This window comes from Pygocentrus nattereri, chromosome 17 (genome assembly GCF_015220715.1).
Source record: "Pygocentrus nattereri isolate fPygNat1 chromosome 17, fPygNat1.pri, whole genome shotgun sequence".
Classification (NCBI taxonomy): domain Eukaryota; kingdom Metazoa; phylum Chordata; class Actinopteri; order Characiformes; family Serrasalmidae; genus Pygocentrus; species Pygocentrus nattereri.
Window position 1 is genome coordinate 30,604,462 of NC_051227.1, and position 26,826 is coordinate 30,631,287.

A 26,826-nucleotide genomic window follows, 5' to 3' on the forward strand; every position below is an offset into this window, starting at 1 on the left:
TCTTCTTTGCAGTTTAGAGTTTTAACTTGCATTTGTGGATGCAGTGATGGACTGTTTTCACAGACAGTGGTTTTCAGAAGTGTTTCTGAGTCCATTCAGTGATTTCCACTACAGAATCATGTCTGTTTTTAATGCAGTGCTGCCTGAGGACCCGAAGATCACGGGCAGCAAATGCTGGTTTTCAGCTTTGTCCATTACATACAGAGATTTCTCCAGATTCTCTAAATCTTTTAAAGATATTATGTACTGTAGACGATGAAAAACAAAAGTTCTTTGCTATTTAATGTTGAGAAACAGTCTTCTTGAATTGTTGCACTATTTGATGGTGCAGTCTTTCACAGAGTGATGCACCCCTCCCCATCTTTACTTCTGAAAGACTTCTCTGGGCCCGAGCTCATCTGAGATGGACTGACGCAAAATGGAAAAGTGTCCTGTGGTCTGACGAGTCCACATTTCGAATAGTTTTTGGAAATCATGGACATCATGTCCTCCGGGCCAAAGAGGAAAAGGGCTGTCCGGATTGTTATCAGGGCAAAGTTCAAAAGCCAGCATCTCTGATGGTATGGGGGTGTGTTAGTGTCCATGGCATGGGTAACTTGCACATCTGTGAAGGCACCATTAATGCTGAAAGGTACATACAGGTTTTGGAGCAACATATGCTGCCATACAAGCAACGTCTTTTTCAGGGACGTTCTTGTTTCAGCAAGACAGTGCCAAGCCATGTTCTGCATGTGTTTCAACAGTGTAGCTTCGTAGTAAGAGTGCGGGTACTAGACTGGCCTGCCTGCAGTCCAGACCTGTCTCCCAGTGAAAATGTGTGGCGCATTATGAAGCACAAAATGTGACAATGGAGACCCCGGACTGCTGAGCAACTGAAGTTGTACATCAAGCAAGAATGGGAAAGAATTCCACCTACAAAGCTTCCACAATTAGTGTCCTCAGTTCCCAAACGCTTATTGAGTGTTGTTAAAAGGAAAGGTGATGTAACACAGTGGTAAACATGCCCCTGTCCCAACTTCTTTGGAACGTGTTTCAGGCATCAAATTCAAAATGAGTAAATATTTGCAAAAAACAATAAAGTTTATCTGTTTGAACATTAAATATCTTGTCTTTGTAGTGTATTCAATTGAATATAGGTTGAAAAGGATTTACAAATCATCGTATTCTGTTTTTATTTATGTTTTACACAACGTCCCAACATTGGAATTGGGGTTGTATTTTGAATTCAGTGTTTTTTTTTTGTGATTCAGCACTTCTGCATTCTGCCACTTTCTCACTGAGATACAATGCAGGGCAGCCAGTCAAAACAGAGGTCATTTGCATATATCAGTCTTAAAGGCACAGTAACGTGAAAATGATCATGTCACTGTAAAAATGAATTGTGTCAGTCTTTGAGACATACACTCACATACATATCATAAATGGAATGTAAAACGTAAAATACAAGAAAAATGTAGAAAGTCTGCCCTTTACGCATATGATTTTTCTGTTGTACAGTGAGAACTGAAATAGGTTATTACTGCCACTTGGCCACAAAAGTAAGGTTCACTACAGTTAAATCTTGTAACACACCACACATGCACAAAAGCTTCAGACATTGTAGCCACCCATCGATCAGTTCCTTCTGAAGTGTCTTATGAATAAAGCAGTGCTTAAGCCCCCAGCACTATGCAGATCCAGTTTCACACATAAAAGATGAGAAGAAATTTGAAGTGTCCACGGAGTTTAGAAGGTGTGGGTCAAGTCTATAATTCATTATACATTTACTCGCTCATGTCACAACATGCTCTACACTATAGTACCATTTCATTTATCATGTCAGGATTATCTGAGAGGTTCAACATATGATTACTTAGTCAAAGACTACTAGAGTAATACAGGACCGCCCTTGGCCTGACCTTGCATTGCCAGTCCTCCGTGATGGCCAGTCGTCAGAACACTTTTTTTGTTTTTTCACGTCATCATGTTTGCCCCTCCGGAAATCCACTACAGCCAGCTCATTGTGTGGCAACTGTCGCAGGTAGAGTGGCTTGCTAATAAGAAGGTGCTGAAAGCTTCTGCTAGCCAGTGCCCTTAGAGGAATCCTTCAAATACCTGTCCTTATTAACGCTCTGTGGGAAACTCCATTGAGGACGGGTCATTTTCCAAACACAATGGTGTTCTCACAGCTTAGCCTTCTTCCCTTTTTCCACAAAAAGAGGACAGTTCATTTTCAGGGTGCTTTTTAAACACAGACCAAAGGTCCGTCACCTGCTGAACGCTACTGGTGGGAAAGAAATGAAGACTTTAATGGTTGATTTTATTTAAAAAGAAACAGTTGAGTTCTGTGTATATTGCTGGTATATAAAAATGTTTAATTACCTTATGAATACTGATTAAACATCATGCCAGATAATCACTGGTTTCTAAGGCAAGAGGTATTTCGTGTCTTTCTGCTGCTGTGGTATGCCTGCTCTTAAGGGCAATACTAATTTTTATTAATTGGGGTAAATGTAACTACTCCCCAAAGCATTCTCTGCACTGTTTTGGTGATGCACTGTTTCGGTTTGACTCTTCTGTGTCAGTTATTTTTATGGACTGCGCATTCCTGTGTTGGTAAAGATTCTGACAGCTTTTGCCTTTTATAAATTGAACTGTGGAAATAATCCCAGATTACGTTAATCCTGTGTGAATTGCCATGTCAGGAAATATTCCATTTTAAGTTGTGGAAAAGGAATTTTTAACAGTATTTATTGAATGGATTTTATATGGTGTTGGCTGTAAATTCCCAAGGCAATGGCAGTGTTAATGCCATTTTCCATTCACTTAAGACAGCTAGGCAGATGGTTAGGGTAAATGGAATTACAGTTATGTTTGGAAATAATTTCTGCTTATGGCAGCCACATATTGCATATGGTGTAAGGGTTAGGGTAAAGAGTAAACTGAGTAACCACACCCATCGCTGTAATTTATACTGAGATTTCTTATTTTGTGCAAAACAATCATAAACATTACAGATATTCTGTGGTAAAATTACATTGCCCCATCTTCCCTAATCCAGTCTAATTAGTATGTATGCCTTGCCATAAGTAAGGAGTAATTGGACAAATCTTAGCAACTTGTCTTTGGACTGTAGAGCCTGATCTCTTGGGGGCGCTGTTGGTTAACCTTTAGGCATTTGAACAGAAAGGAGCCTTTGGCCTATTAACCTGTGTGGAGCAAAGTTCAAGGGGAGATAAAACGAGTGTCCTAGCACCCTGGCGAACCACATAGTGACTATCCACTGTGAAGCCCTTTCATGTTTACGAGTCAGCTTCAGAGAAGTGCCTGCTTTGGAATGTGGTACAAATACAAATATGAACATATACTTTTCTATCATCACAATGTAATGTGCCATTTAAATGAAAGAATAGTCGGCCTTCATCTGAGGCTATTTTTTATTTCTATTGTCAGTGCAGGTCTTCAGGTTTTTACATGAATGATATGGGCATTTTATTTGAAAGCATTTCTGGTGAAATTACGCTGTCTGATTTAACTACATGGGTTTAGAGAGCAGGCATCACTGTGTCAGGCTCTTTGTCCAGTAAAAGTTGGTGGTTTTTGCCCTTGCTTAGGGAGGCCCCCACTCAGGTCCAGTGAGAGCTAAGCCTCCAGCTTGCCCCTTTGTCCTGCATCTCCTGCCTCATGCGGAGAGGGCTTCGGGCAGCTTGGTTTAGATAACAGCAGGGTGCTCTAAACTTCAAACAGCTTAACCTTCTACCTGTCAGTTTTAGTCAGAAATAACAGGACATGTCTGTTATCACTTTGTTTGCTTAGGCAAAAATGAGAAAGACTGTAATTTGTTTGAATTCTGGAATTGCTTGGCAACAAAAAAACTACAATAAATTTATCAGTTTTTAAAAGAGCCTCTGAACAGGGATTAACAAGGTCAAGCCTAATGTTTTTCATGAGTAGTCCACACAAATGCTGTCATTTAGGTGCCTCACATCATTAGAGTGCATGATCAAAAAACAGGACCTCCAGCATTGTTAGTGCTGCCCTCCCCTGCACTGTAGTGTGGGAGGACCTGCTTGATTTTAATTAGCAGGAAAAACTCTCTACCCCCTATCTGTGCTGGCCTGCAGCACTTTATGTATAAGAGGGTGCAGCCGCAGCAAAAAGTGTCACGTTCACTGCAGGGCTGACCACAGATCCCTCTGGAGTTGCTGGGTTTCAGAAATGGAAAAGACCAGCTTAAAACAATGCAGCGACTTAACGTTAACTGGAAAGCCCAGATGTATATGTTGGATGGACAACACAGGGACAAGGATAGAAAATGGAGGCCTCTCGGTTAGCTGGCAGTTGCTCTGTGGTGTCGGAAGATCTATTCATAGGTGTGTAATTAAAGGATACTGCAGTGCAGTCAAGTGCAGCGTCCACCTCAGCCTGTACATCCTTTTTCCCTATACTACAACTTAGCATAACTTGGGGGATGTAACTGCTCAACTTCAGTCTAGCAGTGAAAAGACTGCTGTGTTGTGGGAAGTTGTAGTGGGACTAGAGGTGGCTGTAAATGTGCAGCATGAGTGTGGATAGGCCTCATTGCCCAGGAGACTCACTGTAATTCTACTCAATCACGCAACTGATAAGCATCAAGGAATCTGCTCCGGTGTGGTAGATCAGTTTAGCACAACTCTCTTGCCTCTTAAAGGGGAGGGTTGGCTCACTGTGTGATCAAGGCCAACAATGTAATTTCAACCAATTAATTCCTATTCAGCATATCATAGACAACTTGGAATAATGTGTATTTGCTAGTAACCAGTTAGCATAACTGGTGGCATGGCTAGCCGCTAACATTAACAGGTCAGCTGTTTGAACGGCTGCTTGTGCTAGCTTTTGTTCTAATTTAGTTTTTGCTTTATTGTGATCTTTATAGTGAATGTACGAATTTTCCCTGTTGACTTAAAATATACAAAATATACTTTTTTTCAAAGTAATTTTGGGCTGTTTCTTTTGGTCCATTCTGCATAAAATTTATACACAATGTAAAAGGCAACAGGGTTTTTCACATTGTCAAAAGCTAAAAATGGAGATACAAGGTTTTCTTCCGACAGCAGCGTTGTGTAGCTAAAAATGTACAATGCATCATTATATAAAATATTGCATAAAATATTTGGTACTGATGAGTGTTAACCACCCCCGCGACCCTGACGGAGAAGCGGCTTAGAAAATGGATGGATGGATGGAGTGTTAACCAGTACAAACGTTGCATGTGACACAACTATCAAGTTGCTTCAAATTGTATCATCCAACCTGCAATAAGCTAAAAGATACAGTATATAAAATTCTTTTTAAAATTACTTTGAATAACTGTCACATTATTCAAATTGACTTGGAAGTTCATCACTTGCAACCTGCAAGAATTTGTATGAATGCTTCATCATCTGAAAACAGATGTGGACTCATATATTGGCTACATATACCTTTCATAGTAGTTATATCATTAATAACAAATGGTTACAGTTGTTGTTTTATTTTGCTCCTCCCAGCTTAAAAAAATGTCAAAATATTTCTAATTTTCATTCAAGTTTTTATAAGCTCCTTCTTGTAGTAATTATTTGATTTAGTTGTCAGCTCTACTCTTGTGTTAGCTTAGTGTTGTGGCGTCAAGCTGAAACTCATACGAAACCATGTAGCCACTTGCTCTTACCGTCTGCTCATTTACCATGGAATAAACAGTGTCTTCACACAGAGCTTTTATATAGTGATTAGGGCTGGATCTGACCTCCTCTTTCTCATGGCTTGGCCTGGTTTGTGGAGTGCAGAATCCGTCTAATTTAGTAAGGTGTGCGGGGTTTAATAGGACTGTGGCTGAGGATCAGATTTCCATTTTGCACAGTGCCTGAACACAGTGGGACAATCAGGGGGGATTAAGGACCCAGGCTGAGAAGTTGCCCTTTTATGCACATTGCCAGCAGGGAGCTGGGCATTAGTGGAATTTGCCTGGAGCATGAGTTCTATTTTATAAAGTTATTATGAAAGCTGATGATCTGCATTATTATTATTTTTTTTTAAACCTATTTTTTGTCGTTTTTGATCTCTGATATGCTTTCCTGCCAGATAAAGCATGAATGTAACACGAGCTGTTAAAGGAAAACCCTTCCTGTAATGAATTGCTTCATCTTTTTTCTCCCAGATCTTTTTGGATGTCCTGTGACATATTTTTTGTTTTCTGTTTGTAATCTGATAACTCTGGCCCATGTATATTGCGTTAATTTGTGCTTTTAATATTGGCTGATATAATTCCTTGGATTGATTTCCGCTTTCTGGAATGTGTACCTTTTGACATTTAGTAATCTGTTCATTCTAAAGATGTGATTACTGTTAATGCTTAGATTTTATTGTTTGTATTGCATGTTTTCTAACATATCAATATAAACTTTTTGTCTTTCTGCATAGTTGCACTCAAGACATTTTGGTGGTAGATAGAACCTCTGTGGTCTTGCAGCTTGGACATGTTACAGCTGTTTAAGAGAATAGGTTTGTCTCTGTAATCCCTTTAAGTGTGTAATTCCTTCATATATGTGAAGATCCAACAGGCAGGATCCCAAAAGTTGAATATAATCAATTTCACACAAGCCAACTGTTTGTCCAAGAAACTATAAAATTGTGTTTGGAGATGCTGTTTGTATGACATTTCCATAAAGGTGGTAAAAGCATCATCTTGGGAAGGCAGTACCTTAGCCCTTAGCTGTAAAACCACAGTAAGATCTCAAATCCTTTGCCCTCAAAGTCTCTTTGGAACCCACATGCATACTTGAGCCGAATGAAGTCATTCCAGTCCCTCTTGATGCATCCTCTCAATTTCTTCCTTGTTTATGTAGAATGGAATGGCTGTGTGGGCCACATTTGTGCTGACAGCTTTATGCCGCTACACTCTGTGGCCGTTCAATGGTTGTAATGGTTAGGCTCAGTTGGGCTGCTGTGTTTTGCTTTGCTCTCCTTCAGATCCTTTGCGTCGGTCTGGACCATCAAACACTTCTTTCCCAATCTAAAATGAATCAGCCATTGTCCAGTGAGAACCTTCGGCTCAGACTCACCTCCATCTGAATGGTATTAGCGTTGAAGCGTCACGCAGAGCTGTGAAATCTGATCTGCTATGGTGAATGTTTCAGGGGATTAATTAGTTAACAGAACACTCTGCAAAAGAAAAGAGAACATTTAGATAAAATGAGATTATCATCTAGTGTCTGTCTGCTAAAAAAGGATTATGCTTTTCATCCATTCCCTTCTCTTATCTGGAGATTGGGGTTTTACCAGTTTGTTTTTTGGGCTCTTAAAAATCACACAAAGTCTGTGTTAGGCCGACTAAGCCTCTTCGGGAGAATGTGCTTTTAAACCACCTGACAAGTGTTTGCTTATGAAGCCGTATGTAAGGTCCTAAAGCATGAATGAATCTACAAAAGGAAGTTTCAAAGGCCTGTATCCAACACTTTTATATATTTTTTCCCATCTTCTTCTTGAAATCCACTTGTAACAGTTGTGTGGTTTCATGCACTAAAAATAGTCATAATTTGTTTTACATTAGCATTTTCTAACCTCTCTTTACCCTTTGGAATTAAAAAGGCTGTTTTTGTTACTGTGCTCTTTAGTGTTCGTATATGGACTGGGAAGTGAATGATATGTTCTGAACCAAATGTAATTAATAACTTTTACCTACTACATCAGGCTTGTTAATTTAAAGAATGAGGGAATTTAATCTATTTAGGTTTTGTCCTGTTCAAACACACCTGCTTCAGCTAATTGATTAATTACAATATTTAATCATTTTTGAGGAGAAAATTCACAAAACTTTATTGGAGTTGTGCTGATTCAGACTTTACCTAAACGTATTCCTCCTTACTAATTGATCTCTTCAGCACCTTGATCTTAAAAGGCACTCATGCACCCTTGTTTTGTAGAAAAGTTGTATAAATTACTAGTCCTTGGCAGAAAGAGCTCTTTTTTGATCTCTTAATTTTCACTCACCTACAGGTTGTCTGACTGTAAAACAGATAATCAACAGCCTCCTTTTAATTATAATTAAAAAAAAAAAACCCCTGCCAGGAATCAAATGAACCTTGAACACCTTTTCCCTCCTCCTTCACCCTTAAAATAAAGTATTTTGAATAGTTCTTGGCTTTCTTCTGAGGTTCTAATCACTTTACATACCTTACAAACCTTACATTACAGTTTGGGTGCCCTGGTCAAATGATGTGATTTTCTGAGTGAAAATAAGCACACATCCTCTACAGGGAACACACATCTGTATGTTTAATGCAAAATTGCTGATTATTTGATGTATTTAATATGTTGGATAAAAAAATAAACATACATGTGGGCTGTACAAAAGTTTTGGCATGTTTTATATTTCATGTTCTTTCCAATATATTGCACTTAGCAAAAGGCTAAGAAAATGCTATTTTAATTTTGTTCCCTGTAGAGGATGTGTTAACTTATTTTCATTTGGAATATCAACAAAACGTAATTTGGGCAGGGTTGTTCAAATGTATGTATGTTTTCAAAATGGTAAAAAAAAATTACACTTGTATGTGTAAAATTAACAAAAAAATGTTCTTTAATGAAAGTTTCTTGGGGAATAAAAAGTTGTTGTTCTGTGTCCTTGCTTCAAGGAACCTCTTTTTGGTTCTATTGGTTCCATTATTTTTACATGTGCCCTCTTCCTCCTCTATACTCTCAGTCAAAGGTTTTGTAGCTGAGAGTGTTGATAACTCCGCCAGTGCCAGAGTGCCCAGTGAGGTACTGTGCTGTGCTGGAAGGGCACATGCTTGGTGCCAGTGCGCAGAGAAAGAGAGGCTGCAGAATGCTGTAAACTTCCTTTCCAATCCCTTTTGGAATCCTCTGCAGTCATCCCAACAACTCAGAGGAACGGAAACTGCATTACATGCGCGCTTCTCGTCATGCATCACTTTGCAGTCTCGCCAAGTCCACCAGGTCTTGATCTGCCTCTCTGTCCCAGCACCACAAGCAAGAAAATCAAAGCCACCTCCAGCTTGGGGATCAAACGAGCCAGCTTTTAGAAGTTCTCACTTAGTCTGTGAAAGATTAACAGGTTATTGACTGCATGGCGACCCATGCTGGTCCTCTACACTCCTCGGTAGTGTTATCTGATGGTGGGAGTGAGGGTGGCCTCTGCACTGAGAAAGTGTTGCTTGCTTTAGGCCAGAGTGGGTGGCTTTGATGTAAAGCTGGAGCTTTCTTTATTGCACCCTGGGCATGTGTGTGTTCCACGGCTTTCATAAACACCTCGATAAGCATAGCACGCGGAGAGATATCTCCCAGTGGACACCCACACGAGCACAAACACACACCGTATACTCGCGCAAGTCGTTACAGCAGTGTAACCAGCCCCGCAGACAGCGCTCACTGATTGATGCTGTTTATTTACTCTCTTTATCTTCACTCGCTCAGAAGTCCTTGTCTCTGTTTTAGAAGACCTCTGTTTCCCCAGATTTGTCCCTCTAAGCGTTTTCCACACACGTGTCTAATTTCAGATTCCCTTTTATATCAACGGTTTTCGACAAGTGTTGTTAATTAAAAATGGATACTTTTGTTTCAGCTCTTTGTACCGCCAAGAGGGAAATCACCATGCTAGCCAGACTGCTGACATCATCGGCACTGGTCAGGCAGAGTGACTCGGACACTTTTGAAATAAAACATCCTCACTGTGTAAATGGGATTTAGCAGATGTTTTATGTTTAGGGACTTGTCCGGGAAAACAGTGTAAAGACATAGAATCAAAATAGAGAGGGGAAATAATAACAGCATAACAGCCATGGTGACGGTTTTCTAAGACTCGCTACATTTATGGAAATCGGCAGATCACAGGCTTGCCCTCACACACAGCAAAAAAGAAGTGTTCTTAAGTGTATTCATACGAGTGTGCGGCTGACTGCCCAGCATTTCTTCACAATGTCATAAATAACACGTTTTGCCTAGGGGATGAGGCGTTATAAATAGAATGTGTCAAAAGTTGCTCAAACGTCTCAGGTTCCTGAAATTTTACGGTGGCTTACCAGCACTGAAAAGTCCGCTTTTTAATTTAGCTTCCCGCGGGCTAACCAACTGACGCCTCTCCGCGAGGCTCTGTATTTCAACAAGGCCACAAAAGCCCCAGTACTGGGTTTCCAGTCTCCACTGGCTTTTGGAGAACAGAGTGTACCATCAGCAAACTTGTGTCCCAAGTTCGAGCTGGCCAAGCCTCATCTGTCAAAGCCAGGGCGAGTGAGGGAGTGAGCGAGCAGGCGGGAGGGCGGCGGGGTGAGCGAGAGGAAGCTCCCAGATAAACATACCGCAGCGCCTAAACTCCTAATCACTCCGTGCTTCCGTTTCCAGCCTCTATAATTAGAAGGCCATCTTTTCCATGTATTCCCAGTTGACGCAAATGCTTCTTGTGGCTTGGCACCTCATTTGGGGCGTGGGTTAGTTTATGGCCGGGCCGTAGCTTGGTTTAGTCTTCTGATACAGCATAAATAGCTAACCGCCGTTTAATTCACTGTCTGACTCTGTTTTTCTTGTTCATATGTGCAATCTCTGCATGACCCTTCGCCTGTGCCCCCCCCTCCTCTTCCTTTGCTCGCCTCCCAATGTGGTGGCGTGGCCACACCTAAAGCAGCTGCAGCTCTGAAGTGTGAACACGAGGATGCCGGAGCACGGCGTACATGAGCTCATCTAGCACTTGTACTATTTTTGTGTCAATTTATTTCATCCTTCTTGCACGTGTCAGTGCAAGGTCTTTTAATGTCTTGCAATTTTTGCCTCCTTTTTTTTCATTTGTCAAACCACTCTATAAAGACTTGCCTCTAATTACAACCTTCTGTAACCTCAGCATTAAAGATTGAGCATTGGAAAATGGCTAATTATTGTCGTGTAAAGTGATGATTGTGAGATTTAGAGGCAGAAGCTGGGTCCTTTTTGCCTTAGAGCATGTTTCCAGTGCAAGAACTTGACTTGACTTTCATGTCTTTGGAAAAATGGCCTCTAGAGTTTATAGGCTGTTTTTAGGATTGTGTTGTATGCGGACTTGCATTTCCATGGCATTGAGTTTAGATTTGGGTTTGTTCTAGTGTGGTTTGCTAAGTGTGTTGTTTACAGTAAGAGTCTATACTTTCTGTAGTTTGACTAACTTCAAATAAAAGTGGAAGAATGAGAGGCTCTGTCATCAGAGGTTCCACATGGGTTCTCCTGTGGTTGTGTTTAAAACAGATCCGCATAATGTCCTGCCTTACTGCTGAAGGGAGCGCTTGGCATGCGGTTCTTTGTAGAATACAAATTGCAGCGGAATGGCTGCAGGACATGACTGCCGTTTACATCCCTGTAAGCTCATCTCTTGTTCAAACTCACCCTTTGAAAACATTCTTGACGGCATCTTAGTTCAATTTAACCCAAGTGCTTATTTTCATGTTGACAGCAGATCAACCAGTGTTGCACTGTTTAACGATTAGGTAATAAAAATATATTGTCTCTCTCTGCTGCACAGGTATGTTGCTGGTGACTGCTGACACACTAGGACATGATTTTCACGTCTTTCAAATCCTGACTCACCCATGGGCATCCTCTCAGAGTGCAGTTCATCACCTGTACACTCTGCACAGGGGAGAGACTGAGGCAAAGGTAGGAGTGTGCACATACACTTTTACAAAGACATGGTTTTTGATGACTTTGTCTTTTGGATTATAGCCACACTGCAACTAATGTTATTTTGGTAGAGAATTGCTTCTGTGAAAAGTCAGATTTACACAGTTTCCCCAGATGTATTTGATCAACCAAGATGTATCTGGTTTGCCAAATTTTGCTTCTTTAGTTTAGAACTGAAACCATGACACTAACATTGTTCACAATTGATAGAAGTCAAAAGTCACTCGGATAATTTCTGTGAAATCCTACAGCTTCTCTCAGCTCACTCTCACTCAAACATCATCCACCTCTTCATTAAGATTGTGCCAACTTATGAATTTGGTTTAGGACACAATATTACTTCCTGTGAGCAATAGAAATGAACAGTACTTCACTGGCATTGAACCATTGAGTTTCATTCACCTCACAGAGGCAAATGAATGATGCAGGTTACACTCGCAATTTTTGTAGTTTCATTTCCTTAATTACTGTGAACTGATAAAAATTTCTATGTATTTGGTTCCATATAATCAGTTTTATAGTTAACAGTGTCACGTTGTGTCCTAAACTACAAATACATAACTTAACAACCTTTTTTTTAAGACATAGATGCTGTTTGGATTTGTTGAAAGAAGTTTTGAGGATTTGTTTATGAAAAAGGTTTAGTTGAGTGTTGACTTCATTGACTTAGTGTTTGTTAGTCGTGTTAGCATTGTAATGCTTGTGCTAAACTAAAGCAGAATCATACACATTTTAACTTATTGACTTCCTCTGGAGTAAGTGGACAGTTGCACAAATTAGATTTTTTGATTGAAATATGCTTTTCTTTATAATATGTATATTCCTTGTTTTGCCTTTGTGCAATTGGTAATGTGTGCTTCTAAAGAAAGTTGCAACTAAAATATTAGCTCCCTTAGGAGCATTAATGAGACTTTGAGTTTTTAGAAACTGTAATAATCTGCTAATGCAGCATTGTAATATTCTCCAACAGTTGTGCTATTATTTTTATCTGATGGTAAGATCTGATAAAAAACAGAATTCAGAGAATCTTAGAATTTTAGTAAACTTGGAACTATTTTATTGCTCTTGCTAAATGATGTGAGTAGTGATGCATTTCTGAATGCTGTCACTTTCCACCACATATGAGCGTGTGAACTTTAGCCTTTTTCCTATGAGGCACAGGAACACTGTTGTGTTAATTTAGCCTGTGTGACTAAGGTAATTGTTTTCAGGCTAATAGGTACATAACTGTTTTACGTTAAGAGTTTTGATGGCTACTCCTTCATAATTCACACAATATCCTGAGGAGGTGTCATCACTGAATTGCTTTTATGCTGGCCATTATATTATAGAACATTTTGAACCTGCAAGTTATCGTTCTAACTTAAGAAGGACTCATCAAAACAAGTGATTTTTAAAAACTCTAAAAAATGAAAATGGAAAGAATGTTAAATATTCTTTGACCTGTGTTTCTTAAGTGTTTTGCGTGAATTTCTTTTCATGTATTTTACAAATTCCTAAGACTCTCCATCACGCTTGCATATGTTCATGCATTTATTTTCATTTTAATGACTGCAATGCTCTCACATTTCTGGACTCTTTTAATCATTAGCTTAATCATTTAAAGTCTTTGAGGGCCACCCACAGCTGTTTATGGTGCCTGTGTTCATGGATCTCTGGAAAAGTGCAGTTTGAACATGCTTTTCATCCTCTGTGGATCCCTTTGTGTTTTCTAAATACTGTCAAGAGACATGACTCTGAGCACCATGGCGCTCTACACAGAGCAGAACTTTCTCGGCATAATTTGTGCGAGTCAAGAGTCAGGCTGCAATCTTTGAAGAGTTCTAATTGATCTGAAGTATGATGTACAACCTGACTATTCTTAGTGCTGTTGCGCACCTCTTCAGACTCTCCAAAGTGTTTGCATTCAAATGGAAATGCAGGTACAGGGGATGCATGGTTCCCTGGGCTCTTTCCTGCATGTTTTTAAATAGAAAAACATAGTAATGTTTGCCATTGTAAAAATGGGTCACAGTTTAACAAGTTTAGAAAAAAACTTTCAGTGCATTCTATCAAAAACAAATGTAAATGAGATTAATGTGAAGAACATTTTTAAAGGTTAAAGAACCTCCATGTAATATGATGCCAATTAATGATTTTTGCTGGAGCCATAGGCCCAAGCCTAGAACCATTTAATAGCCTTTATTTTTAAATATGTGCTATGTGACTGCAGCATACTAAAATGGAATATTTTCTAAAATTATGCATTTCTCATTTGGTTTTCAGCTGTAGAACCTTAAAATCTGAAGTTATTACTATTAGAAATGTCAGTCACCAATACTCAAAAACTTGACTAAAAATGACTAAAAATACTCTAAACAGCCTGTGACCATCTGAATTCCTTTACTTATGACTGATTATTTGTACTTTTGCACATTGGAGTCTGAGATTATCCAGCGTCAGTATCTAAGACTATGAAATTGTGGCCAAAAGACACTCTTCCTGGCCAGTGTGCTCCAACACCTACTCACTTGTCTTTACACCACATTATCTAGGTGCACTGCCAAAGGACTGCTGACAGAGAAATAAAGAAATGCTGTTGCCTATTTCCAGAGTGTGGTGTGTGAATAGGGTTGTATGATGTGGACAAAATACAAGCATTGTGATAATATTGCTACATAATGTGTTTGCAGGATGCCTTACAGTTTGTTAAAATGAGTTACTGAAACAGTAATGCAGCATTTGTAGATAGTCCGGCATTATTTTGATCTTTTTTCTTTTTTTGTTGGATTGCATAAACCCTTTGATTTATCAAAATATCAAATGAAAAGTTGTGATTGGTCAGGAAGCCCTATGGTTGAGAAGAGACTCATTTGCATATTGCAGTCTTCTGTGATTTCAGTATTGCAAATGCAAAAATATCCTGATAATGATTAACAAAGGATTAGGGATGCATTCATATAATTTTTTCAGACCAAGTATATGTACACATTTTCTTAGTACTTGCCGGTACGGAGTCTGATACCAAACCGAGTAATCTACTTAAAACGCTTTACATTTGAAGAGACCATTTTGTACAGACAAAGCTTATGATCTAAATACTGACACTGTACGAAAATGCTCGGCCCACGCTGCGTGAAACTCAAATAAAATTTCAAATAAAGCTGTTTTGTTCAAAATAACAGTCTGCGCACCGAGTGCTGAGTATAAAGAAACTGAGCTGTGCTGATAACACTGTGCATGTAAGCTAATAGCCAGGCATGGATGCGCATGGTTGGACAGTATGGTGTACTCATACAAAGCCAAGATCCAATTCACCTGACTTGATTTCATTAATATTCTAAAAGATATTGCTTAATAAACTTAAATACTAGGTTGAATTAATATATCAGAAACATTTTCTGGTGAAGAAACATCTGTGAGGTCATGATAAGGTACAGGAAGTGTTCAAAACCTGCCATGCTCTGGATTACGCAAAGTTGATTGAGCATTAGTTGTGCAAACTCATGCAGTTCTTCCCCGGAAGACTTTAATTTGTCATTCGGAAGGATATAAAATTTAAAAAATGAATGTACAATATACTATATACTAACACCAATGTGTATCCGACAAAACTTCCAGTATTTTATTTTTCTTGCTTATGTTATTGATTAATTATATGGATTATTTTCAGTTAGTAAACCTGGTTGCTTTTGTTGATTGTAACTTTTCTTATGTATACAAGTGATAAAAGATAAAAAGAAAGTGATTATACAGGCTGCATTTTGGAAAAGTGAGCACAATGGCAAGGTGGGAAAACAGAAGCAAATCTGACACCCGAGGTAGCACAGCATCAAGATGAAGCAACAGGACTCTCTGTTGTGAGTGACATTCAGAGGCACACAGTGTAAAATAAATTGAACTGGCCAGTGGTTTCAGCCTAGGTTGAAAATGTATTTTCCACCTTGCTGCGGACATCCTCTTGAGAGGAGTTTTGTGTGTATTTGTATGCGTCAGGCCTGTAGTCATCATTATCCCTCCCAGAGGAACCTGGCCCTGCTCCAGTTACTGACCACAGTGGTGCAAGCAGGTGGATACACAGTGTAGTGAGGTGTATCCAGCAATGGCAGTGGACTGAAGTTCATTCCAGGACAGAAAGCAACATAAACCCAGAAGTCCCTTTTAGTTTGGTTATTTTGTACTTTATTATAGTAACTGTAGTCTTTTTATGCAAAATGCAATGATGTTCTTGAGACATCATTTTTGTGGAAACATTTGAAAAGTCTGAATACATGCATTCACCTACAGTCTAAGTTGGTTACTTTTTGCGGACATTTGAGGACACAGCATAATTATTAACATTTTCTAGAAACAAGTAAGCCATCCATGTGTTTTTAAAAGTTTAATTAACTTTTGCTGCAGTCCTTTAAGTTTTCATCTTTCCTGAAAGCTGTTCCCCTAGTTGGGTCTTGCAGCTGTTATACCAAAATGTCCTTTTTAGTTGGCAACTTGTGAGGTTTTATTTGCTTAAGCAGAACTAATATTTATCCCTAGAGGCCTCTGCCCTTACTTATTCAGCCAGTGTCATGTTTGGATATGTGCACAAAGCTGCTCTCTGCTCCACTGTGCAGGCCTCTTGCAAACTCTGACACATTCCATTTCACCATAGTCTCTAAAAGCATACCTGCCATTTTTTTTCTAGTTTAAATGATATTTTCCCCTGACACTTACAAATATTGATAGCATAATGACTGATAAATATTTTACTATTGTCTACAATATAAGCTTTGCCTATGAGAATGATGCAACTGTGAAAGGTGTTGGCAAGTCGGGTGTTATGTCTGCCTGAGAATGGTTTCAACTTAATGTATTGTTTCATTATTTCAACGCTTCTGTGTTATGTCTATAGAAGAAAGGTTTCTTTGTCTTTTTCACTTTGGGTCATTGTTTCTGTAAAGCAAGTTGAGTATGCTGATGTGTGATCTTTTAGGCTCTTTCACTGTGCAACACTTGGTGGTGGATGGTAGTTTTATTATTAGTTTTATTTTATTAGTTTTACTGGTTGATTTTTATTTATTTATTTTTTTTATTTCCTATGATTTGTTGCCTTTTTGCTCTTTTTCATATAGGTCAAGGTTTCTTGTTACAGTGGAGACTTTTGAGTAGAATTCTCCACTTTGCTGTTGCTTTTGTTAGATTACTGCTTGTGGATTTATCCATAGGTCTCCCATGGACATTGTCTAGTGTATATTGATGAAGGTAGGGGAAAAAGCCATTTTAAAGCAGTTTTTCAATGAGGGAGCTACAGTTGGAGATTCTGTCATACCAACATATAGCATGTGAAGAGTTGGGCTTTAGCTTGCATTACTGTGGTTGATTTGAAGGGTCAAATTAGGTAAGTGCATTAATGCACTTTTTTTAACCATTAAGAACCATTAAGAATTGGTTCATTAACTTTATCAGTGGGAAAATAAATATTGTCTGATATTTATATTTATTTATCTGATATAGTATTGTGATATATTTGGAAAATATTGTGATATTGAATTTTCTCAGTGCCTCAAAACACTAACCACACTGTTAAGATGGTTCCCTTCTTTGATCCCTGAAGACAAGATGTGGAACTAAAACAGACCTTGGAAAACATTTCTGTTTCCTTCCTTCTGTGGACCCAAGCCCCAGACTGCACTGCAGCCTCAGTTAATCTGTCAGGTTTGCTGCCTTGCCGTGCGTAGGCTTTGATCTGGCATTGTAAACAGCGTAACCAGCAGAGAGTGAGCACCCTCCAAGACGCGTTATCTTGAGCAGAAGAAACAAGAACGTAGATAATGCCCTGTGGGTGGACACAGGCACTCGGCCTTATCGTGTTGGCTGGCTGACTGTGCTTGTTCTGACTACTAGAAAGCTCTCAGAAGTGACCTCATTGAGCATTAAGGTAAATACCACCGATGACCAGCATTGTGCATGACTCGGGGCTTTCTCAGTGTCCAGTGAGCATATGCTGTTTCTCTTCACATTAACTCTTTCAAAGAGTTGACTTTGTTTGCCTTGGAAATGGGCAAATCTTCAAATCTGCATGGCTGATAAAGACATAAGCCATATACCCAGTGAAGAAGAATAGCGTGATGTCAGCCGTACGCCTTAGGAAGCTGACACTGAGCTTTGCTGCTGTAGAATTGCTTATCTGCATCACAGTCAGACCAATGTGAGACTGATAGAACAAAATGACTAAGAATCTGATAGGGCTCCAGACAAGCCTATTGAATACCTGTAGGTGATGGCTATTCTTACAAAAGGTGCAGCCAAGAATGCTGTTACAGAGGGCGCTGTGTCATGGGTAGGCATTTTAGATGGCCTGATCATTCTGTAAGACTCTGTTAATGAGGCTTTAGCAGTGGCACAACCAGACTTCCACAGGCGCCACGGCAGGGACCTTATCTCTGCCACTCTGAGTCAAGCTCTCCCTGCCTCTGCTTTAATCAAGAGCGTGTGTGGCTTGAATGATTCTGCCTGAGTCCCTGCTGGAATGCATAGGATGGGCTAGCAGCTCTCTTGTGTTCAGGGCTGTTCTGTGTGATGGCCCTGTGTAGGCCCAAAGTGGAGAGAGGCATTCAGGCCTGGCATGCTGAGCTGTAGTGACCTGTATCATACCTGAGCAGTCCAGCCCTGCATGAGCCACTCTGCCCCTGATAATCAACACCTCACTCATTCTTCCCACTCGTCACATGTCTCACATTTTTGGGCAGATTTTATCTTTAAGAAGGAAAGCTCTCTCTGCTGGCTGTGCTTGCTGGAGTCTTTGTGGTACACAGATTACAGGATCTTAGCAGTTGGCATGGAGCAAATTACTCACATTTTACACAGTTACGTCAAGCTCTGTTCAATAAAGAAGTGTCAGGATTCCCACGTGTCCTGGAAAACCTGAAAACGTATTGACTGGTAGTTTTGTAGTATTGGAATACATCTGGAAAATTAAAATGAGTCAAGTCTTCTGGAAATTTTTGTGAAAACGGGTAAAGTTAAGTCATCGAGTGCCTATTTTAGCATATGTTTAGCTGGTAATGGCTAGCTTAAGGGTCCATTTATGCCTAGTATTTTGGTTTGGAATGCTAAAGGTCACATTTGGACAGATATGTGGATGCTGTATTGGAGCATCGGGTAGAGCAAGGCTACAGTAACACATGGAAGCTTCTTGCAGCGTATATTCTTCTTTTCTAACCTTTTAGTAGAGCTTGTGATCAAATGATGATTTGATGATGATGATGAGCAAGTCAGTATATCACTCAGTCAGTAGGGGGCCGTTAGATGTTATATTGTGAAAATAATGTTAAGAATGTTGGAAATTGTGCATCAGTTTAAAACGTACAACAGTTGTCATTATTTTTGTATTTGTGTGTGTGTGTGTGTGTGTGTGTGTGTGTGTGTGTGTGTGTGTGTGTGTGTGTGTGTGGAAAAAAGAGTGTTATTGTATGCTAATCTGAATCTTTATGGATGCAATTGCATTTAAGTTGTAATACTTTACATTCAATAGATTTTATTTAATGCTTTTTGTAACAGATGGAGGATGCCACAAAGTTATGTGTTATTAAATGCTTGATAATTTGGGATAGATTTTAGACTTGATTACTCAATGTAGTTTTTTCTCTTTCTGTTTGCTCCAGGTACAGGACATCTGCTTTAGTCATGACTGCCGCTGGGTGGTGGTCAGCACCCTGCGCGGTACCTCACACGTTTTCCCCATCAACCCGTACGGCGGTGCCCCGTGCGCCCGCACTCATCTGTCTCCACGCGTGGTAAACCGCATGAGCCGCTTTCAGAAGAGTGCCGGCCTGGAAGAAATTGAGCAGGAGCTGAGTAGCAAGCAGGGTGGTCGCTGCAGCCCCATTCCTGGCCTGTCCAGCAGCCCCTCTGGCTCTCCTCTACACGGTCAGCACTCACGCTCCTACATGTTGTGTTAACCGGCTCACACTCTAATACTGCAGTTACAAAAATCAGTTTTCACACATTTCATTGTGGTGACTAGTTGGAAATGAGGGCTTTCCTTGAGCCTTGCTTGTTATAGCAGGGAATTCAAATAGACATATTTTTGCTGAGTGAAGACACCCATTGGATTTCATAGATTAAAATGGAAAGTTTTTCCACAGTTATACCTTTATTATATAAACATAGCCTTATGATGTACTTAAAGAGATGATGGTTTCATGAAACAGTAGTCATTTATTGACTGTCTGACCTGAGTCATTTGTTTTTCAATGTTTCACGTCTGTAGTAACTAAAGTTCACATTTGTTCTAAGTGATGAAAATTGTGCTGAAATCATGTGACCTACACAGTCTCTATGGTTAATCTGGAACATAGCACACAGATATTTACCTTTGCTCCGAACAGTGATCATCCATGAGTGACCTGGATTCCACCATAGAATAGTGTTTTACTACAATGGGTTTTGGTCTATTCTTATGTAGATGGAGAAAATTAGTCTGAAAGTAATTTCAGACAACTGTGGTCATTAAAGTGTTAATCATGTCACCTTAAAAGACTTTGCACTTGGGCCCACTGACCTCAGTGTCACAGCACTGTGTGATGTGTTCTGTTCCCACTGTATTTGTCAAACACTGTCCATGGCAGCAAACACACTTGACTGACAGACACACACTGTGCTGATTGCCACAGGAGCTGGTGTGCCTGTCGATGCTGTTTACCCATCAGCACTCTCAGGTCCACAGAGGCAGCAGGCTGATTAATCAATACCCCACACGCAGTAAGAGCACCCTGCTGATGCGTGCTCTGGAGACTCAAGCGTCCCATCGGCTGTTTGTGGAGACCTCTGGAGTAACTCTAGAGAGGCTCACTCTGTCACACCGGGTCATGTATCATATATATATCTGATACACCTCCAGCTTGTTTGAAGATTCTGAGCTTATTTGCTCTCACACATAGCTCTTTTTAACCCCTTAAACTCCAAGGCAAGAGTCTTGAACTTCGGTCCTGGAGGGCCAGGACTGCAGAATATTAATGTATCTGGTAGCTAAACTTTGAAATCAGACAGTTGGATTTGTTTATAAGCCAGTATTAAACACTGTAAAATGCTGATGTTGAAAACAAAATGTCCACAAAGTCGCATTACACTCACATCAAAATGAGCCGAGTTTAGTGTAATTGTCTTAATTGGCAGAGTAGCATAATCTTAACTAAATTACGTAGCTATATTATCTCTAAAAATTAAAAGAAAGGATTGCTTGGTATCTGCTGATGTCTGTTAAACTAATCCAGAATAGTCTGCTAACCACTAATATCTAGCCAGCTGTAATCCTGCTGATAAGAACTAATAGTTAAATATGCTGAAAAGAGTGTGTAATGATTGTGAAATGTCATTGCATATGTTCATATTTTAACAGATAGCTTTAAAAAAAAAGTAGATATTTTAATACATGCTATATTTGACTGTGTGTGTTGCAATGCAGTGGAAATAGTATTATTTTGTTACACTGAGGTCTTAAAAAAAAGTATTAAAAGCTGAATTTCATTTGAAAAGTTGTTTAGCAACCCTGTTTTATCCTGCTTAAACCTACATGATTCAGTTTATGAATTCTGAGGTTGAGTGTGTGTGAGCAAGCAGGGAAATCGCTGAACTGTGTTTGGCATTACCCTCTGATTATGGTGATATAGTTTGTAAGGGAATGTGAAGAAGAATTGCCAAAACCCCTCCAGTGTCTTAACAAACAGCATCCTCCAAATATCAGATTACAACAATACAATTAGGAGAAGTAGTTTGCATGATAATTTGAATGTATCTGTCAAATAAAATGGATACATTGGGGGGGGAAGGACTAAATACAAGAAGAAAAACAAACAATGCCCATAATAGACCTTTTAGCCTTGTATCACAAGAACAATATATTGATTGTACCCAGCTTATATAAGCAGACCATATAAGCAGGCCTTAACCTCAGTCAAGACACAGCAAGTCTACACTTGTCCTTTTTCTTGTAGCATTTAGATATTGGCTGGAGCTCATTACCCTGTGCATCATTTGCATTTTTAACCCCTACCACCACCCACCTTTTAGCTAGGTCTGCCCTATAACATGATGCTTCCAAGCCTGTGGGGCGGTTGCGGGAGTGAAGGTTACCACATGCAGCCTGTGGAGTCAGTCACGTCATTTTTCAAACTGCTGCTAACACAGTGTCATTTGATGGCTCAAAACTGTGTTCTCAAGACATTTTGATATCTACCAGAAAAATGCTCATACCAGAAACTCATTCAAACATTTACATTTTTTTTTTACATATACATTGGGATAGTGTAGTGGTTAACACCTCTGCCTTCTACACTGCAGACTGGGGTTCAATCCCCACCTGGGCAAACACCCTACACTATACCAGTAAGATTCCTTGGGCAAGACTCCTAACACCACCTCCGCCTACCTGTGCAAAATTACCAAATTGTAAGTCGCTCTGGATAAGAGCGTCAGCCAAATGCCAGAAATGTAAAAAAATGTACATTCAAACATGAAAGTTCATAAACTCCTCTTGTGCCATGCCAGTCACATTAAAAAATTCAAATATTGTGCGGGGAAATGAGCTCAGTTTCTGGATGCAGACGCTGCATTTGAAAAGGGCAAGTCTAAACGTGTCATGTCTTGATTAGATGATCTGATCACTACAATTGAATCATGGTGATCACACATTAATGTCAAGTGTAAATGGGACCACACACACAGACAGAGCCATTCACAATGTGTGCTCACCTATCTCGAGATCAGAACTGCTAGATCTGAACACAATCCGCTCACACACACAGTTACACTTGTCTTTTTAGTGCATATGCATTTTTTTTTACTGGAAGGTGTAAACAGAGTGTAAAAGTAGGCTTACACTTCAGTTTCCTTACTTTCATTACATAACGTTCATAGTAGTCACTGAGCAATACATTTTAATCTTAATAGCTTAATAGTAAGATGAGGTTTAAGGGATTAAGGTGGGCTTACAAACAAAAATGATTAATTACTTTTTGTCAGTTTCTGTGTTGTGCCAGGGCCATGTCATCACTGGGGTGGAATGCACTTCTTGTGTAGGTGTGCTTCACCAGCAGCTGTGAGGAACCGCTACGTGAATCAGACTCACTTTTTAAAAGCATAGTGTTATAGCCACCTGTCACCAATTAGTCCTCACGGCCTGTGCTGCCTCAGCCATCAGGTGACAACTCGACACGAGTCTGAAGACATGGTGGTGTACGTATGAAATGCGGTGCAAGTATGTAGTCTTTTTTTTTTCTTCTTTTTTTAGTGTGTGAAAGATTCACATGAAACTATATGCATATGGGAGAACAAATGTTAAACCAGTCCCCCAAATTCCAATTTAACAAATTTATTCATCAAGCAGTGCTTTTGAGCATGCCCCTTTCTTTAGTCTGGTTAAACTTCATGTTAATCATCTCTTTTATTTCTCACGCAGGTCTTGTGGACCTTTGTGCTAAATTCACAAATGGGTAACTCCAGCATACAAGTAGGTGTTATATTCAGTAGGGAATGTGGACTTGTGGTAAAATGGTCTTTGAGAACTTGTTTTCCAACAGTTTTCAGACACGATAAGCAAAATCTATCTAGACTGCTTTCAGTTGGCCCTTCTGCATGTTTTGTGAAATGTGAGTTCCATGGGTGCGAAGCAGGCAGCAGAAATCAGATGATGGATATGAAAAGCTCCTGCACAATAGCCATAACAGCAGCCTTGTGATTGTCGCCTGTGACAAGACATTGATTTTGGGGAAGGAACTGAGGAAGTACACATCCTTCAAAGCTGGCAGACTGCAAAAATAGAAACTACAATTGGGCTTTCTTTGCTCCCTGTTTAATTGTGGAATTTTTCCTTTCTATTTTAGTAGCGCTTATTTTTCCCTCTGCAGACACATGGAATTGTTGGAGTGTCCAACAATAGATCTTTTGTGTCCGGGTTGTGTACAGTTACTTCGGTGCATGCTAATTCTTTAGTGAACTTTTTAACGCAACTAAAGAATCTTAAAGTTTGGTGACCATTACGACACAGATATGTAGCATGTAGCATTTATTGAATTGTTTGGTGATTTATCTGGACGCAAACTGCTGCTCATCTGGTAAATGGCGCCTAGTTTCTCTGCTAATATATCTTTGTATCATTGCAGTACGTCCTCTCCTTTTAGGATTTAGCACTAAGGTGTATTCTGAATACTGTGATTGGAAAGTCTTTATAAACTGTAGCATCACTTTTCAATCTCAAGGCTACATCAGATGTAACTCGGCCGTTGTTTTCTTGGTTCCATTTTGGAAAACTTGGTCTTGCTAGAGAGTCAGTCTGGCAAAATAAGGCAGGGTTAAGTGGGAAACTGTTAATTCACTGATGATAAAGGCGAGCTTCTCGTGTGCCATCAAAAGCCAGTGCACCGCATGTTTGGGTTTCATGGTTGTTTTATCTGTAAGAACATCGTTTTGTGTCATTCATCATTGTGCATCAAAAACATGCTAACTTGGATGCTGTTAGAAATCTGGTTGCAGACGTTTGAAGTAAGGCATTTTTAGGAGCTTCAGACTAAAGCAGCTAGTTTGTTATGTGTTCCTCAAGGCCACCCGTGTTGAAGTTATATGCTAGGTTTAGTCCTAAACCTTTTAACTGAATCTCAACTGCAGCTCAGCTAATTTCTAAAAATTAGCTAATTTGTCTTCTCTTTTGTAGTGTTAGTGTATTAATGGTTTTGCTGTTTTTCTTTTGTAATTTCAGGTGTCATGTGAACAGCATTTTTTATCGACAGGTCGCTGTGAGTAGCGTCTAACTGACCTCTGTCTTATTTGTGTTTGTGTGTGGGACTCGTAGTCAGACGAGCAGATTTGATCTGCTTCAGCAGAGCTAGTAAACATGCTCTCTGTAATCACACACCACCTCCTCTGCGTTTTGCGGCGCACACACACTCTTGAAAGCCATCTCCGCAACTTTAAGACAACTCACTCTTAAAGATAAAGTGCTGCTCATCTGCTCAGTAAACATCAGGCATCCAATCAACCCAGGCATCAAAGGCACAGACTTGTTTTAACATACCACATGTATCGTCCCATTCAGACTTGCTATCCTGAAGATTTATTGCTCTGGTTATAGTGTGTTGTGTTAATGGCACAAGGCTGAATGCAGGCATATGTGCTGTGCCCTCTCTGCCCTTTGTGTGGCGCTGTGTTCTCAGATTTCTTTGGCAAAGCCATCATACTCGCAACTGGATCTCTGGGTCCTTTCCTCTGAGAGCAGGAAGAATACTTCGTAGGGCCAGAACTGTGCTGCTAAGTTTCGTCTTGATATGAATCTAATCCAACAAAAGGGCTGGAGCTACTCTGTAATTTGTGCAAAGTTTTATGAATGGGCTCCCCTTAAGAGCAAAGTCATTGTTTCCTCTCCTACTTGGGCCTTAAAGACACAGTAGTAGGGATTTGTGCAAATGGACTTTTTCAGATTTTTAAGAGAATATTGTGATTAAATTCAAATTCTCAGTATCATTTGTAAATTGAACTAAAAATGCCAGAAAATATGTTTTTATATATATATATATATATATATATATATATATATATATATAAACATATAAATATATATATATATATATATATATATATATATATATATATATATATATATATATATATATATATAAACAAATTAGATACAGTGTATTGTATACTAAGCTACTTAAAAAAAACAAAAAAAAAAACAATACTTTAGTGCATTAATGTTTCTACAGGCTGGCCAGTTGGTGGCACAACATCTATAAACATTTCTGGGAGGCTAGAGTGTTCAGCCCTCTGCCTGATGTGCTTTCCAACTCCTTTCTCTCTCATGTGAATACTTGTAAAGAAGGCTGATACTGCTTTATCAGGCAGTGTTAGCTGTGATGAAGCATAGTGCCCTTTCCCATCATGAGGAAATGTGTTTTTGACACTTCTCATGACCTGAGGCTCTGCACTGTCCCACAACAGTTCTCACAATTTTTCACAGAACCTACCACTTTCCCTTTACTTAAGTTCCTCTGCTGCCTTAGGTTCCCTTAAGCTCCTTTTTTAGAGTTGCCTCATTAACATAATGTATACTTAGCTTACTTAATTATATTCAATCTTTTATAACCAATAAAAATTTAACTATTAAAAAGGGAAATGGCTCAACAAACATTTTACAAAGTCAGTTACAGAGGGCCAGATCAAATGCTTTGCTTTTTTGATCTACTTGATTCGAAGTGAAAAAAGGTCAGTTGTGGGCGCACTCTCCACATACTACTTTGGGACTGGTTCCCATAACAGTTTTTAAATTAGGGAATTTTATGTGTATGTATATATGAATTTTATGTAAGAAAGGTATGGTATGATGAGGTCGTAATAAATCACTACAGTGTGATTTATTTACAGTGAGATAGAAAAATGCACACATTTATGGAATTTATTATTCATTTATTGACTTGCAGAGCTAAAATATTCACCATAAAACTTTTTTCAGGAATTTTAAAGAAAACCACAGAAATAAAATTATGATGCAAAATTATTTGAAACTTTTTGTGCTATAATTGAAAGATGTTTTAAGTGGCACCATTTCTGTGTATCTCTGTCTAACATACTTTTTAAAATAAATGTCAGGAAACATAAGATTTAGCTTTCTTTATCCTCAGTCTTGACACAGTATTTTCATAAATATTTTAAAAGTTGTATCCTTTGTATTGTGTTCAGCTGAAAAGTTGTTTGGATTTTGATTTTTCAGGGCTGGAAGCAGTAAGGGCAGTTATGTAATTGACTCCACATATAATGAAAATATTTCATTTTTCATTTCTTTCTGTACCTATATGGTGAAGATAAGATATATCATGGAGAAGTCTTTCGGCCTGTATTTTAAACTTTTGATTGTGCTAATAGAACTTAAAGTAACTTACTTTTGATGCTGCTGCTAGTCAAAACTACTGCTGTTGGATTTATTGTTATTATTGGCCTAGTTGGTTCAGCATAAATGGTAGATGCTGGATTCTTTAATTATATTAATATAGTCAGATAGTAACGTCACTGCTCATTCACTGTCTTGGAATCGAACAAGAGCAGTTGAAATTTATTTGGGAAGCACAAGATGTGACACGTGCTATAGTGATAACATTAATAAAAGAAATCAGAACTTGACATTTAAAATGCTTAGCCGCTGCTAATAAAACTCCAGATGTGGTTCTG

At 39.2% G+C, this 26,826-nt stretch overlaps 1 protein-coding gene across 7 annotated transcripts in view; it reads left to right on the top strand.

Annotated features, from left to right (window-relative positions):
* bcas3 (BCAS3 microtubule associated cell migration factor) overlaps window positions 1-26,826 on the top strand; it is a 290,913-nt gene that overhangs the window by 47,985 nt on the left and 216,102 nt on the right. For all 7 annotated transcript variants that reach the window (XR_005131735.1, XM_037546827.1, XM_037546829.1 and 4 more), the window contains exons 14-15: window positions 11,498-11,631; window positions 19,275-19,539. Coding sequence is in view for 6 of the 7 variants with exons in the window: in XM_037546827.1 (XP_037402724.1) it covers window positions 11,498-11,631; window positions 19,275-19,539 (399 nt within the window). In the remaining variant the exon portion in view is untranslated. The remainder of the gene's footprint in view (window positions 1-11,497; window positions 11,632-19,274; window positions 19,540-26,826) is intronic.